Source organism: Hyperolius riggenbachi, chromosome 9 (genome assembly GCF_040937935.1).
Source record: "Hyperolius riggenbachi isolate aHypRig1 chromosome 9, aHypRig1.pri, whole genome shotgun sequence".
Taxonomy (NCBI): Eukaryota; Metazoa; Chordata; class Amphibia; order Anura; family Hyperoliidae; genus Hyperolius; species Hyperolius riggenbachi.
The window spans coordinates 86,185,211-86,200,464 of NC_090654.1; the positions used below are offsets into that span (position 1 = coordinate 86,185,211).

A 15,254-nucleotide genomic window follows, 5' to 3' on the forward strand; every position below is an offset into this window, starting at 1 on the left:
CCGAAGTAATCATGATCCAATTGAAAGGAGCTAATGGAAACCCCTGGCACAGGTTTTTCTGATCGATCCACCAAAGAAGAGATATTCTGCACGACATTGATAGTTTGACCTTCTGATGCATGGATGACTGGTCCCATTGCCTCAGAAAATTCCACTGGAAAGATCTCATGTGCCATCTGGACCATCTGACCATTGGAATCACCGATGACATCAGACCCAATATTTGAAGACAATGTCTCGATACTATCTGTGTCCGATACATGATTCCCTGAATCGATCTGCGGATATTCTGCATTTTTTCCTTCGGTAAGGACACCGTGTTGTCTGTCGTGTTGAATCTTGCTCCTAGGTAAGTTAATTCCCTGGATGGAATCATTTGGCTCTTTTTCCAGTTGATAATCCATCCTAATTTCTCCAGAAACGTTATCACTGTTTCTCTGTGAGCAATTAGTTTCTGCTCCGAGTCTGCTAGTATCAAGATGTCGTCCAGATAGTGGTGTATTCGAATACCTTTCAGTCTCAATTCCGCAATTGCGGCCACCAAAACTTTGGTAAATGTTCGAGGTGCTGTAGACAGGCCGAAAGGCAGAGAAGTGAATTGCAGATGTAGGTTGTCTACATAGAATCTCAGGAATCTTTGAAAAGTTTGATGTATGGGTATGTGGAGGTAAGCGTCCTGAAGGTCGATTGACATCATCCAATCGTTTGGCATAATAACAAGGATAATCGATTGAATGGACTCCATCTTGAACCTTGGAATAACTATTGCCTTGTTTAGATATTTTAGATCTATAACTGGGCGAAATCCTCCACTCTTTTTCTGTACTAGAAAAAGTTGCGAGTAAACTCCCTTTCCTCTTTCTGCTGGAGGAACCATCTGTATTGCCTTTTGATCTAGCAAGGAATTCACATAATCTCTTAATGTGTCTGCCTTCTGCTGATTCTTGGAGATGTGAGTTTGCAGAAATCTGTCTCTGGGGCGCCATCGGAATTTCCACTTGTGCCCTGTAGAAACTGTCTTGGTTACCCAGTCGTCCTTTATCCTTTCCACCCAAACATCCTTGAATTCCATCAATCGAGAGCCCACTTTGGATATCTGGGTGGGCGTACCTTCAAAAAGACTGCTTTGCTTGTCCTGCATTCTGAATACTAGACTTGAGTGACCTTGCCAGCGAGGCTTGTGAGCTTTTCCAGTTATTTCTAAAAGGCCTTCCTGGTCTATAGGCTTTGGAGTCTCTAAATCGGGTATTCTGCTGTCTTCTCCCTGTTGAGAAATTTCTTTTCTGTGGTCTATCCTGTGGTAATAACCCTGATTTGCCACCAGTGACTCTAGAGATCGCCTTGTCCATCTCACTTCCAAAGAGGCATACTCCATCATAAGGTATCTTTACCCAACTTTGTTTAGAGCTTAGGTCTGCTCGCCATGGCTTCAGCCACATTGCCCTCTTAGCCGTTACTGAATTTATCATGATTCTAGAGAGGGATCTTAGAATGTCCATGGATGCTTCCCCTATAAAATCTGCAGAGATCTTTAAATCCTCCATGGCGGATATGATTTCCATTTTATCCTTGTCTTCCAGGATTGCTTGCTCTATATTGTCTATCCAAATCTTCAAGGCCTTTGCAACCGAGGTGAGGGCAATGGCTGGTTTACATGTGGCCCCTGCACCCAGATATGATCTTCTTAGGTCACTGTCCACTCTTCTATCCAAAACATCTTTAAAGATGGCCGAATCCTCTTTGGGTAACGTAACGTGTTTTACCAATCTAGATAACGAGGCATCAATTGATGGTGGATTTTGAAGAAAAGGCACTTCCTCATCCTTCACAGGATATAATTTAGAAAAACGATTTTGAATTGAAGCTTTGCTCTCCACTTTCTTGAACTCTTCTAATATTATATTTTTTATTTCCTTCATAATTGGAAATGTATTCGGTTTTTTTCGTTAAGTGTGAGTAATACTCTTTATTCTGTTCTTCCTCTCCTGGAGGATCTGTCCACTCAAGGGCCTCCTTTATTGCTGTTATGAATGGGCTGGTAAGCTTAAAGTCAAATAGGCAGGGTGCCTCATCATCTTCCCCTTGGTCAGACTCCAAGACATCTTCTTGTGTGGATTGAAGAGATGTTGAAGAGTGTGCCGTTACCTCTTCCCTCACAACCTTTCTTATGATCTCCGATATATCCTCGGACTTGGCTTCCTGCGTTCTAGCCAATTGACTGAAACATGATTCACAAACAGTCTTATCCGTCATAGCAGGGTTTGGACATGCCCAACACTGATTGCTACTCGGAAAATGTCTATGTGTAGGAGAACGTGATCTGCTCCTATAATGGTGGTAATGACTTGATCTAGACGAGTATCTCCTTCTTCTGGAGCGTGATCTAGATCTTGATCTGGATCTAGAAGACTTGTGATGATGCTTCTTCGATTTGTGCTTTTTCGATCTTGATTTTGACCTTGACCTGGTTCTGCTAGATCTTGACTCATCTTGCCCCACTTTGCGCACTCTACAAGATAAAAGCAATAATTAATTGCTTCACTTGTTGAAAGGACGGATCTGCTTTTAAGTTTATTTAAAACATTTTTTTTTTTTTCTCACCCCGATGTTCCTTGAGAGGCGCTATCTACGGCACGCACTGTGGACTTTGGTCTACTGGAGCCTGATCCAGCATCATCCTTATGTGCTCTGTGAGATACAAGCAATAATTTAATTGCTTCCAATAGATTTGATATATACATATATATACATATATTAAATTTTTTTTTTTTTTTATATAAGGCCCCTTTAAAACATTAAAACCTTACCCTGACGGACCAGGATCAATATTGTCGGCGGGATTCACTGTGGGGAATATTAGAAACACCTAATTACTTCCAGTCCAACAAGGCAACTATTACTATAACATGCAGAAAGTTTTGTGTATGCTGCAATATGAGTAGTGTAAGAAAACTTTGGATGCTCACTTACTGATTCATACAAGCTGCAGCCTCTTTCCACCAAAAAAAGAATGTAGTTGGAGAACTCTCAGAGCAGCAGTAACCCACTCCTCTCTCTCTGAGGAGCGGATCTTACTGCCCTTAAATACACCGCCTAGCGCGCTTATTGTGCGTGCAGCCGTAGCCGCAAGAAGAGGGCACGCTTGCCCACACGCAACATGTCCGCCGCTAGACTCTCCCGAGTCTCTACCATGCGCGGCATGACGCACATGCGCAGATGCGTACTTCCGGACGCCTAGGACGCGCACCCGGAAGTGAAGAAGCGCCGCCGCCATAGCAATCTCCTAAGTCAGCGCGACCCAAGAGCCCGACCAAGGAGCCATATTAAAAGATACACGCACAGGAGCCCACAGGTAGGCTAAAGCGCACCCAAAACGGGCACACAGGAATCCCCACAAGCCTTTAGCCTGTATAAACGCCTTCTATGATCCTTAAGAGGTCCTATACAGGCACATTTAGTAGCCAAAGGCCCTCTTATTTACCAGGAAAAAACATTTGAAAAAAAAAACCTGGCATGGGGTAAGGTGCTCAATGAGCAATAGGTAAACAATCGTTAAAGAGTAATGAAAGTATAGCAGATAGAAAATTGTACAACATATCTACCAAACCACGGATCCTATAGTGTCTGAGGACAAAAAAGAGAATGAGGGTAGTGGGATCATATCCTTTATTTATAGCTTTGTACGGGTCCTATAGGGGTTAGAGGGGAGGAGCTAACCCAGGAAGTATGGAGACGTGGAGGTATCAGGAAAGAGGAGTCGGGGAGCGGCGGAGAGTGACAGTCTGCATGGAAACAGCATGCTATTGACACGCTGCGTGTCGCTAGCACAGTGGTTTGATTTATGGGGGAGAGCAGAGCGCAGGGGGGTGCCTGGTGGGGAACAGTATAGTAACACAGGCTGGTGATTATATGCAGAACCAGCCTCCTAAATGCTAATAGGATTCTTAAAACCCACCTCGGGTTCTCTTTAAATGCAAGTAAATATAAATTGGATTATACTTGGAGTATTATTTCATCGAGTAAAACAGGCTGGGTCTTCTGGAGTGTGCCTCACACATAAAGCGGGAATCGAAACAGAACAATAAGTATCAGTAATATATGGGATCTAACTGCATGGAGAGGCTGTGGGGGAAAATGTATACCGCTATAACTACTGTACAGGTCCTTCTCAAAAAATTACCATATTGTGATACAGTTAATTATTTTCTGTAATGTACTGATAAACATTAGACTATCATATTTTAGATTCATTACACACAACTGAAGTAGTTGTGTGTAGTTATTGTTTTAATATTGATGATTTTGGCATACAGCTAATGAAAACCCAAAATTCCTATCTCAAAGAATTTGCATATTTCATCCGACCAATAAAAGAAAAGTGTTTTTAAAACAAAAAAGTCAACCTTCAAATAATTATGTTCAGTTATGCACTCAATACGTGGTCGGGAATCCTTTCGCAGAAATGACTGCTTCAATGTGGCGTGGCATGGAGGCAATCAGCCTGTGGCACTGCTCAGGTGTTATGGAGGCCCAGGATGCTTCGATAGCGGCCTTAAGCTCATCCAGAGTGTTGGATCTTGCGTCTCTCAACTTTCTCTTCACAATATCACACAGATTCTCTATGGGGTTCAGGTCAGGAGAATTGGCAGGCCAATTGAGCACAGTAATACCATGGTCAGTAAACCATTTACCAGTGGTTTTGGCACTGTGAGCAGGTGCCAGGTCGTGCTGAAAAATGAAATCTTCATCTCCATAAAGCTTTTCAGCAGATGGAAGCATGAAGTGCTCCAAAATCTCCCGATAGCTAGCTGCATTGACCCTGCCCTTGATAAAACACAGTGGGCCAACACCAGCAGCTGACATGGCACCCCAGACCATCACTGACTGTGGGTACTTGACACTGCACATCAGGCATTTTGGCATTTTCCGCTCTCCAGTCTTCCTCCAGACTCTGGCACCTTGATTTCCGAATGACATGCAAAAATTGCTTTCATCCGAAGAAAGTACTTTGGACCACTGAGCAACAGTCCATTGCTGCTTCTCTGTAGCCCAGGTCAGGCGCATGTGCCGCTGTTTCTGGTTCAAAAGTGGCTTGACCTGGGGAATGCGGCACCTGTAGCCCATTTCCTGCACACGCCTGTACATGGTGGCTCTGGATGTTTCTACTCCAGACTCAGTCCACTACTTCCGCAGGTCCCCCAAGTCTGGAATCGGTCCTTCTCCACACTCTTCCTCAGGGTTCGGTCACCTCTTCTCGTTGTGCAGCAGTTTCTGCCACACTTTTTCCTTCCCACAGACTTCCCACTGAGGTGCCTTGATACAGCACTCTGGGAACAGCCTATTCGTTCAGAAATTTCTTTCTGTGTCTTACCCTCTTGTTTGAGGGTGTCAATGATGGCCTTCTGGACAGCAGTCAGGTCAGCAGTCTTACTCATGATTGCGGTTTTGAGTAATGAACCAGGCTGGGAGTTTTTAAAAGCCTCAGGAATCTTTTGCAGGTGTTTAGAGTTAATTAGTTGATTCAGATGATTAGGTTAATAGCTTGTTTAGAGAACCTTTTCATGATATGCTAATATTTTGAGATAGGAATTTTGAGTTTTCATGAGCTGTATGCCAAAATCATCAATATTAAAACAATAAAAGGCTTGAACTACTTCAGTTGTGTGTAATGAATCTAAAATATATGAAAGTCTAATGTTTATCAGTACATTACAGAAAATAATGAACTTTATCACAATATGCTAATTTTTTGAGAAGGACCTGTATTTATTACATGGGTCGGTACTACTAGTTTTGCCAGCATGGGCAGGGGTATGCATTTTCTGTTTATAATTTGGAGCAGTACAAGAAACTGTTAGTGTTGCCAATTCTCAGACACTGTTGGTATTACTAACATTATTATGGATGTATTGCAAGTCAATATCTTCTGAGCGCAATAGAAGTTCCAGCATGCAATGTTATATTGACTCAATCCTCATGCCATCTGTTCCGTGTTTCAGGATGATCCCTCCCTTGAGCGACATTTCAAGGGTCACAGAGACACTGTTACCAGTGTGGATTTTAATCCCAACATGAAGCAAACAGGTAAGTTGCACAGATACATGTTACCTGCAACAACTCTACAATCCGTCCCTTCCTGAACCTGGGCACTGCCAAACTCCTCATCCATCCAGCATGCTTGCACAGCCCTATGGTATGAATAATGGCCTGGTCACTAGGGGGGTGTAAGCCTGAGGTCCTGACGTGGTTAAAGAGAAACAAGACCAAAATGTATTAAAAAATAACAGATATTTACCTAAGGAGAAGGAAGCCTCTGGATCGTAATTAGGCTTCCCTTGTTGCCACATAAGTGGCTCTGGCTTACTGTGCAGGTGCGGCCATACTTGCGCCTCCGCAGTACAGCCACGCTCATGCTTGAAGAAGGAGCATGGCCCCGATCAGATTGCTGACTAGCCCTGTCGGTAATCTTTGGAGAGTCTGCGCTTGGCGTCAGAGGACCAGAGAGAAGCCTCATTAGGATCCAGAGGCTTTCCTCTTAGGCAGGTATGTGATTTTGTACCCGAGCTTCAGCTAAGATGAATAGAAGACACTAGTCGCCCATTCGTCAGACAATCATCAGAGAATTTTTTAATGGAAAAGTTAGTCACATGCCCTAGAGATCTGTGCGTGAAGTACAGAGCTGCCAGGAGAGTGGAGGTTTCTCTCTCGGCAAAGAGCCATCACCTGACACCCCCCTCCCACCATCATATTGTATGTATAATTCACAAAACGCCATGCACTGCAAATCATAATACATTTCACACTGTATGCATGTGAAAAAAAAGTAATTTAACCCCAACATTTTTACAGTCTGTGGTGTTGTTTGTTTGCAGCGAGTGGCTCTATGGACTCGTGTGTAATGGTCTGGAACATGAAACCTCAGATGAGAGCCTATCGTTTTGTCGGCCACAAGGACGCTGTCATGTCTGTTGAGTTTTCACCCTCTGGGCATCTCCTGGCATCTGCTTCCAGAGATAAAACCGTGCGCCTGTGGGTGCCCAGCGTGTAAGTCTAAAAACTCACACTTTGCACCAATATGACACTTCACCTAGACAGGATGTTTCAGAATATGGAAGATGCTGAAGAATTAAAGGGGAACTAAAGTGACAGTAAGGTAGCCAGTTTAACCACTTGAGGACCGCCCCCAGCCGATGGGCGGCGGCAAAGACCGGGCCCAAACGACCGCAATACGCCCATCGGCGGGGGCGGCTGCGGGAGTGTCTGTGCGGCGATCGCGTCATTCGTGACGCGATCAGCCGCCGGGGACTGGCTCCGCCCACCGTTCGTTGTAACCCGCCGGCCGTTCGGAAGCGCCGGCGGGTTACTAGCACCCGGATCGCCGCATGTAACAAGTATAATAGGCTTTGTAATGTATACAAAGCCTATTATACTGGCTGCCTCCTGCCCTGGTGGTCCCAGTGTCCGAGGGACCACCAGGGCAGGCTGCAGCCACCCTAGTCTGCACCCAAGCACACTGATTTCCCCCTCCCCTGCCCCCTGATCGCCCACAGCACCCCTCAGACCCCCCCCTGCCCACCCCCCAGACCACTGTTTGCACCCAGTCACCCCCCTAATCACCCATCAATCACTCCCTGTCACTATCTGTCAACGCTATTTTATTTTTAAGTCCCTAATCTGCCCCCTACTCCCTCCTGATCACCCCCCCACCCCTCAGATTCTCCCCAGACCCCCCCCCCAGTCCCCCCCCCCCCGTGTACTGTATGCATCTATCCCCCCTGATCACCTGTCAATCACCCGTCAATCACCCGTCAATCACCCCCTGTCACTGCCACCCATCAATCAGCCCCTAACCTGCCCCTTGCGGGCAATCTGATCACCCACCCACACCAATAGATCGCCCGCAGATCCGACATCAGATCACCTCCCAAATCCATTGTTTACATCTCTTATCTCCTCTAAACACCCACTAATTACCCATCAATCACCCCCTATCACCACCTGTCACTGTTACCCATCAGATTAGACCCTAATCTGCCCCTTGCGGGCACCCAATCACCCGCCCACACGCTCAGATTGCCCTCAGACCCCCCCTTATCAATTCGCCCGTGCAATATTTACATCTGTTATTCCCTGTAATAACCCACTGATCACCTGTCAATCACCCATCAATCACCCCCTGTCACTGCCACCCATCAATCACCCCCTGTCACTGCCACCCATCAATCAGCCCCTAACCTGCCCCTTGCGGGCAATCTGATCACCCACCCACACCAATAGATCGCCCGCAGATCCGACATCAGATCACCTCCCAAATCCATTGTTTACATCTCTTATCTCCTCTAAACACCCACTAATTACCCATCAATCACCCCCTATCACCACCTGTCACTGTTACCCATCAGATTAGACCCTAATCTGCCCCTTGCGGGCACCCAATCACCCGCCCACACGCTCAGATTGCCCTCAGACCCCCCCTTATCAATTCGCCCGTGCAATATTTACATCTGTTATTCCCTGTAATAACCCACTGATCACCTGTCAATCACCCATCAATCACCCCCTGTCACTGCCACCCATCAATCACCCCCTGTCACTGCCACCCATCAAACAGCCCCTAACCTGCCCCTTGCGGGCAATCTGATCACCCACCCACACCAATAGATCGCCCGCAGATCTTCTCTCCTCTAAACACCCACTAATTACCCATCAATCACCCCCTATCACCACCTGTCACTGTTACCCATCAGATTAGACCCTAATCTGCCCCTTGTGGGCACCCAATCACCCGCCCACACCTCAGAACGCCCTCAGACCCCAGCCCTGATCACCTCGCCAGTGCATTGCTTGCATCTATTTCCCCCCTCTAATCACACCTTGAGACACCCATCAATCACCTCCTGTCACCCCCTAGCACACCTACCCATCAGATCAGGCCCTAATTTGCCCCGTGTGGGCTCCTGATCACTCGGCCAAACCCTCAGATCCCCCTCAGACCCCCTTCCGATCACGTCCCCAGTGCATTTATTGCATCTATTTTCCCCTCTAACCGCCCCCTGAGACACCCATCAATCACCTCCTGTCACCCCCCTAGCACTCCTATCCATCAGATCAGGCCCAATACATCCTGTCATCTAAGAGGCCACCCTGCTTATGACCGCTTCCACAAAATTTGCCCCCTCATAGACCACCTGTCATCAAAATTTGCAGATGCTTATACCCCTGAACAGTCATTTTGAGAAATTTGGTTTCCAGACTACTCACAGTTTTGGGCCCGTAAAATGCCAGGGCAGTATAGGAACCCCACAAGTGACCCCATTTTAGAAAGAAGACACCCCAAGGTATTCTGTTAGGTGTATGATGAGTTCATAGAATATTTTATTTTTTGTCAAAAGTTAGAGGAAATTGGATTTTTATTGTTTTTTTCACAAAGTGTCATTTTTCACTAACTTGTGACAAAAAATAAAATCTTCTATGAACTCACCATACCCCTAACGGAATACCTTGGGGTGTCTTCTTTCTAAAATGGGGTCACTTGTGGGGTTCCTATACTGCCCTGGCATTTTAGGGGCCCTAAACCGTGAGGAGTAGTCTAGAATCCAAATGCCTCAAAATGACCTGTGAATAGGACGTTAGGCCCCTTAGCGCACCTAGGTTGCAAAAAAGTGTCACACATGTGGTATCGCCGTACTCAGAAGAAGTAGTATAATGTGTTTTGCGGTGTATTTTTATACATACCCATGCTGGGTGGGAGAAATCTCTCTGTAAATGGACAATTGTGTGTAAAAAAAATCAAATAATTGTCATTTACAGAGATATTTCTCCCACCCAGCATCTGTATGTGTAAAAATACACCCCAAAACACATTATACTACTTCTCCTGAGTACGGCGGTACCACATGTGTGGCACTTTTTTGCACCCTAAGTGCGCTAAGGGGCCCAAAGTCCAATGAGTACCTTTAGGATTTCACAGGTCATTTTGCGACATTTGGTTTCAAGACTACTCCTCACGGTTTAGGGCCCCTAAAATGCCAGGGCAGTATAGGAACCCCACAAATGACCCCATTTTAGAAAGAAGACACCCCAAGGTATTCCGTTAGGAGTATGGTGAGTTCATAGAAGATTTTATTTTTTGTCACAAGTTAGCGGAAAATGACACTTTGTGAAAAAAAACAATTAACATCAATTTCCGCTAACTTGTGACAAAAAAAAAAAATCTTCTATGAACTCACCATACTCCTAATGGAATACCTTGGGGTGTCTTCTTTCTAAAATGGGGTAATTTGTGGGGTTCCTATACTGTCCTGGCATTTTAGGGGCCCTAAACCGTGAGGAGTAGTCTTGAAACGAAATTTCTCAAAATGACCTGTGAAATCCTAAAGGTACTCATTGGACTTTGGGCCCCTTAGCGCAGTTAGGGTGCAAAAAAGTGCCACACATGTGGTATTGCCGTACTCAGGAGAAGTAGTATAATGTGTTTTGGGGTGTATTTTTCCACATACCCATGCTGAGTGGGAGAAATATCTCTATAAATAGACAATTGTGTGTAAAAAAAATAAAAAAATTGTCATTTACGGAGATATTTCTCCCACCCAGCATGGGTATGTGTAAAAATACACCCCAAAACACATTATACTACTTTTCCTGAGTACGGCAATACCACATGTGTGGCACTTTTTTGCAGCCTAACTGCGCTAAGGGGCCCAAAGTCCAATGAGCATCTTTAGGCTTTACAGGGGTGCTTACAATTAGGCACCCCCCAAAATGCCAGGACAGTGAACACACCCCACAAATGACCCCATTTTGGAAAGTAGACACTTCAAGGTATTCAGAGAGGAGCATAGTGAGTCCGTGGCAGATTTCATTTTTTTTTTTTGTCGCAAGTTAGAAGAAATGGAAACTTTTTTTTTTGTTGTTGTTGTCACAAAGTGTCATTTTCCGCTAACTTGTGACAAAAAATAAAATCTTCTATGAACTCACCATGCCTCTCACTGAATACTTTGGGATGTCTTCTTTCCAAAATGGGGTCATTTGGGGGGTATTTGGACTATCCTGGAATTTTAGCCCCTCATGAAACCTGACAGGTGCGCAGAAAAGTCAGAGATGCTTGAAAATGGGAAAATTCACTTTTGGCACCATAGTTTGTAAACGCTATAACTTTTACCCAATCCAATAAATATACACTGAATGGTTTTTTTTTTATCAAAGACATGTAGCAGAATAACTTTCGCGCTCAAATGTATAGGAAATTTTACTTTATTTGAAAAATGTCAGCACAGAAAGTTAAAAAAGTCATTTTTTTGACAAAATTCATGTCTTTTTTGATGAATATAATAAAAAGTAAAACTCGCAGCAGCAATCAAATAGCATCAAAAGAAAGCTGTATTAGTGACAAGAAAAGGAGGTAAAATTCATTTAGGTGGTAGGTTGTATGACCGAGCATTAAACCGTGAAAGCTGCAGTGGTCTGAATGGAGAAAAAGGCTCTGGTCCTTAAGGGGCGAAAAGACTGTGGTCCTGAAGTGGTTAAATTACCTGGGGCTTCTTCCAGCCCCCTGTAGTCATCCTGGTCCCTCGCTGTTGTTCCGGTGATTCCTTCAACAACTGTGCGCCTCCGAAAGCTGGCCGATTGAGCCAGTCACGAGGTACTGTGCATGCACGCTCCCAGTCGTGCCCATCCTTGATCACATATCAGGGAGGGTTTGGCACGTGCGCAGTTGCAGTTTTTATGAACTGTGCAAGCACAGCATGCTCCTGGTTGCTGAAGCGCGATCGAGGCAAAGTGTGCCCTGGGGCCGCACATGCAGCTTTTAGAAGGGAAGTCTGCTGAAGGGATCAAAGCGTAATGACCGCATGCTACCAGGATGACTACAGAGGGCTGGAAGTAGCCCCTGGTAATTTAAACTGGTCACCTTACTGTCACTTTAGGTTCCCTTTAAAAGTCCCTTCACACTATGCACCTTGAATTGCGATAGGCGTGTGACAGTCCCGAAAAGTGGCATCACGCCCTAGACAAGCAATGCGACTTTGCAGTGAAGCCTACAGTACAATGACAGCATGCTTACCGCAATAGTGTGTTACTCCAACGGGAGCAGTTGCACCCGATGTGAACAATGGGATTTGATGATATTGTTTGTTGAGATAAAACCAGGGCTGTGGAGTCGGAGTCGTGGAGTCGGGCAATTTTGGGTGCCTGGAGTCGGAGTCGGGAAAAAATGCACCGACTCCGACTCCTAATGAATTTGTAACTGTAATTAAAATAGAAAATATGATAAAATGTTCTATTTCTCAGATAATAGTCATTAAAAATAATGTATATATACAGTAATAGCTGTGCTTTGTCCACAAAAATGAAATAAACCAATCAAAATTAGTTACTTGTGCTGCTTCAATAAAGCAGTCCCCGTATTTTTAAGGTCTGATATACATATCTGATTGTGACTGTATATATGATGTGTACACAGGAATCTCTTATATATACTAAATAACATCTATGCTGTAAGAATAAAGCCTGATGTGTAGCCATGTCACTAATAGAGATGGTCAATGAGATGGAAATAATTCCGCACTGATGCTGATTTATGCAAATGTATGCACTCCCTTTGCTGATGAAATCAAATAATTTGATATGTTATTAAAATTTGGTTTGGTGACTACAAATTAAAGGGTAACTGAGACGGATGAAAAGTAAAGTTTTATACATACCTGGGGCTTCCTCCAGCCCCCTTCAGGCTAATCAGTCCCTCACTGTCCTCCACCACCCGAATCTTCTGCTATGAGTCCTGGAAATTTAGCCAGTCAGCGCTGTCCAGCCGCATGCCGCTCCCACAGCCAGGAACATTCTGCACCTGCGCAATAGTGCTGCACAGGTGTAGTATGCTCCTGGCGGCGGAGTGTGTGCATGCGCACTACGCCTGACTGGCTCAAGTACCTGGACTCCTAGCAGAAGATCCAGGTGGTGGAGGAGGACAACGAGGGACTGATTATCCTGAAGGCGGCTGGAGGAAGCCCCAGGTATGTATAAAACTTTAATTTTATCTGTCTCAGGTTTACTTTGTTACACAGTAGTACTATACTCTACATATGCACTCCCCACAGAGCTGCAGGGAATCCACTGAGAATGCTGTGCACATTGAATACAGAGGTGTTGTCTGTTTACAATCTCCTCATTCCCCTGCAGAGTACCTGCACATCATTCTTACATGTACCCACAGTTACATTGCCTAGGGCCTGATAGATGTTCTTTGTTCCGGTTTGTACCTTTTACAAGTACTCTTACCAAGGACTAGTTTTAGTCCAAAGGGAATAAATATAGTAGTCTACATATCCTTCTCACTTCAGTTGTCTTGTAAAATTCCTAAGCGTTGGCAGTTAAGAGACGAATTTCATGTTACATACTTTTAATCAACAAAATTGTAATATGCAAATTAGAGGAGTCGGAGTCGGTGGAATCCTAAACTGAGGAGTCGGTGGATTTTTGGACCGACTCCACAGCCCTGGATAAAACACAGCGAATTCAGTGTGAACGGACCCCAAAGTGTAATCACTTTCTCCACTGTGCTTAAAATGGATACCCTGTGGCATAAAATATATAGATTAGCAAAGGTAATGTTTGTTTTGAATTTGCAAACCAATACTTTTGGAGTATTGGAATGGAGACTTTCCTGTACTGCAGATTCTGTCCAGGGAGCCCCACAGGCCTGAATGAGGGTTTTGACATTTTATGTCTTTCTGTAATGCCCACCCATTCCTGGCCTTAATAAATCAATGAGAGTTCTGTAGTAGACAGGAGGGCTGGTATGACTTGCTTGTGGACAGCTGGCAGAGGCAGGACAGAACATCATGTTTTTAGAAGTCATCACCTCTCTTCATGATGGGCTTAGGATTGGAGGCTTCTGGGCTTGCAATGAAGACAGATTCTATAGTGTAGCAGTTTAACAAATGATCCTATAGTATAGAGCAGGGGTGCCCATTAGGTAGATCGCGATCTACCGGTAGATCACAAGGACTTCATGGTAGATCCCAACCCCACTAGATTTTCCTTTCTGTAAATACAATTTTGCTCCTAAAATTGCACATAGGTACATCATTTTGACTTGTTAATTTTTAAAGTAGCTCACAAGCCGAAAAAGTGAAGGGCACCCCTGCTATAGAGACTTCTTCTGCCATCTTCTGGTCCCTTATTGCCCCTCCCCCAGGGAGAGCCTACAAAAACTTGCCGGATTGAAGATTCACGAGTAAGGCTGGGCCAGCCGCAGCAGGTAAAAAGCGGTAATGTCGATAGATGTGATTAGCGTCTGTAAACTGTAATTTGAGCGCCCAGAGGTACCAGTTTATAGACTCTATTTACTGTTTATATCCTCTATTTAGTTGTTTATAGCCTCAATTTACTGTTTATAGCCGCTAATAGGGGCTTTTGACATTGCCGCCTTAGGCGACCAAAATATGGAGGCAGGGGCTTTAGTGTTAGAATTGTGGGTAGGGGTCCCTAGGGGCTAAGGTTAGGCTCCACCAGGCATGGGGGTGGAATTTAAGTTTAGGCTCCCCAAGGGGGGGATATAGTTAGGCACCACCAGGGGAGTCCTAGTGTGGCCATACAATATTCAATTTTGATTGAACAGGTATAAGGGCCAACAAATTGAAAATACTTTGATAAGACATGGTAAGATAGAACAACCAAGATTTTATCTTTTATGGCCAGTCCTATGCCGGGCATACACGGCACGTTTCTGGATGCAATTGTGCGCCGGATCGAGTTGCTGGCTCGATGCCGGCGCATCCCCGCTCGTCCGCGCGAATCAATTCCTGCTCGTCTGCGCGAATCAATTCCCGCTCGTCCCCGCCCGCGCTCCTTATCAGCCGCTCGATTCCCCTCTATTGTCCGCCGGCGGGGATCGAGCGGGGAATTTATCCGGCAGGTCATCAGACCTGTCAGATATTATCAATCGAGCCCATCAGCGGCTCGATTGATAAGGAAAGAAAGTGCCGTGTATGCCCAGCATTAGGGTTAGGCATCAGTAGAGGGAGGGTTCTGTGTGAATAGAGTTATGTTAGGTCATAGTAAAATATTGATAAAGCTTACCGATCTTTTGCTATTGTAATTAAGTAATAGAATATCAGTAATTTTACCGATATTCTACTAGCGGCTATGTCCTGTGCCCTTTTTTACTGGGCACCATTTTTTTTTTTACATGTACACGCACCAGTGCTGTAAACCGTAAACAGTTGTTCGTGGTGGCTTCTAAATGTGGCTGCTGG

General features: G+C 44.9%; 1 protein-coding gene across 1 annotated transcript in view; it reads left to right on the plus strand.

The window, feature by feature from the left end:
- Positions 1–15,254, plus strand: part of POC1A (POC1 centriolar protein A) — a 56,748-nt gene that overhangs the window by 4,387 nt on the left and 37,107 nt on the right. Inside the window, exons 2-3 of the mRNA XM_068251593.1 lie at positions 6,000–6,084; positions 6,873–7,044. Coding sequence (XP_068107694.1) covers positions 6,000–6,084; positions 6,873–7,044 — 257 coding nt within the window. The remainder of the gene's footprint in view (positions 1–5,999; positions 6,085–6,872; positions 7,045–15,254) is intronic.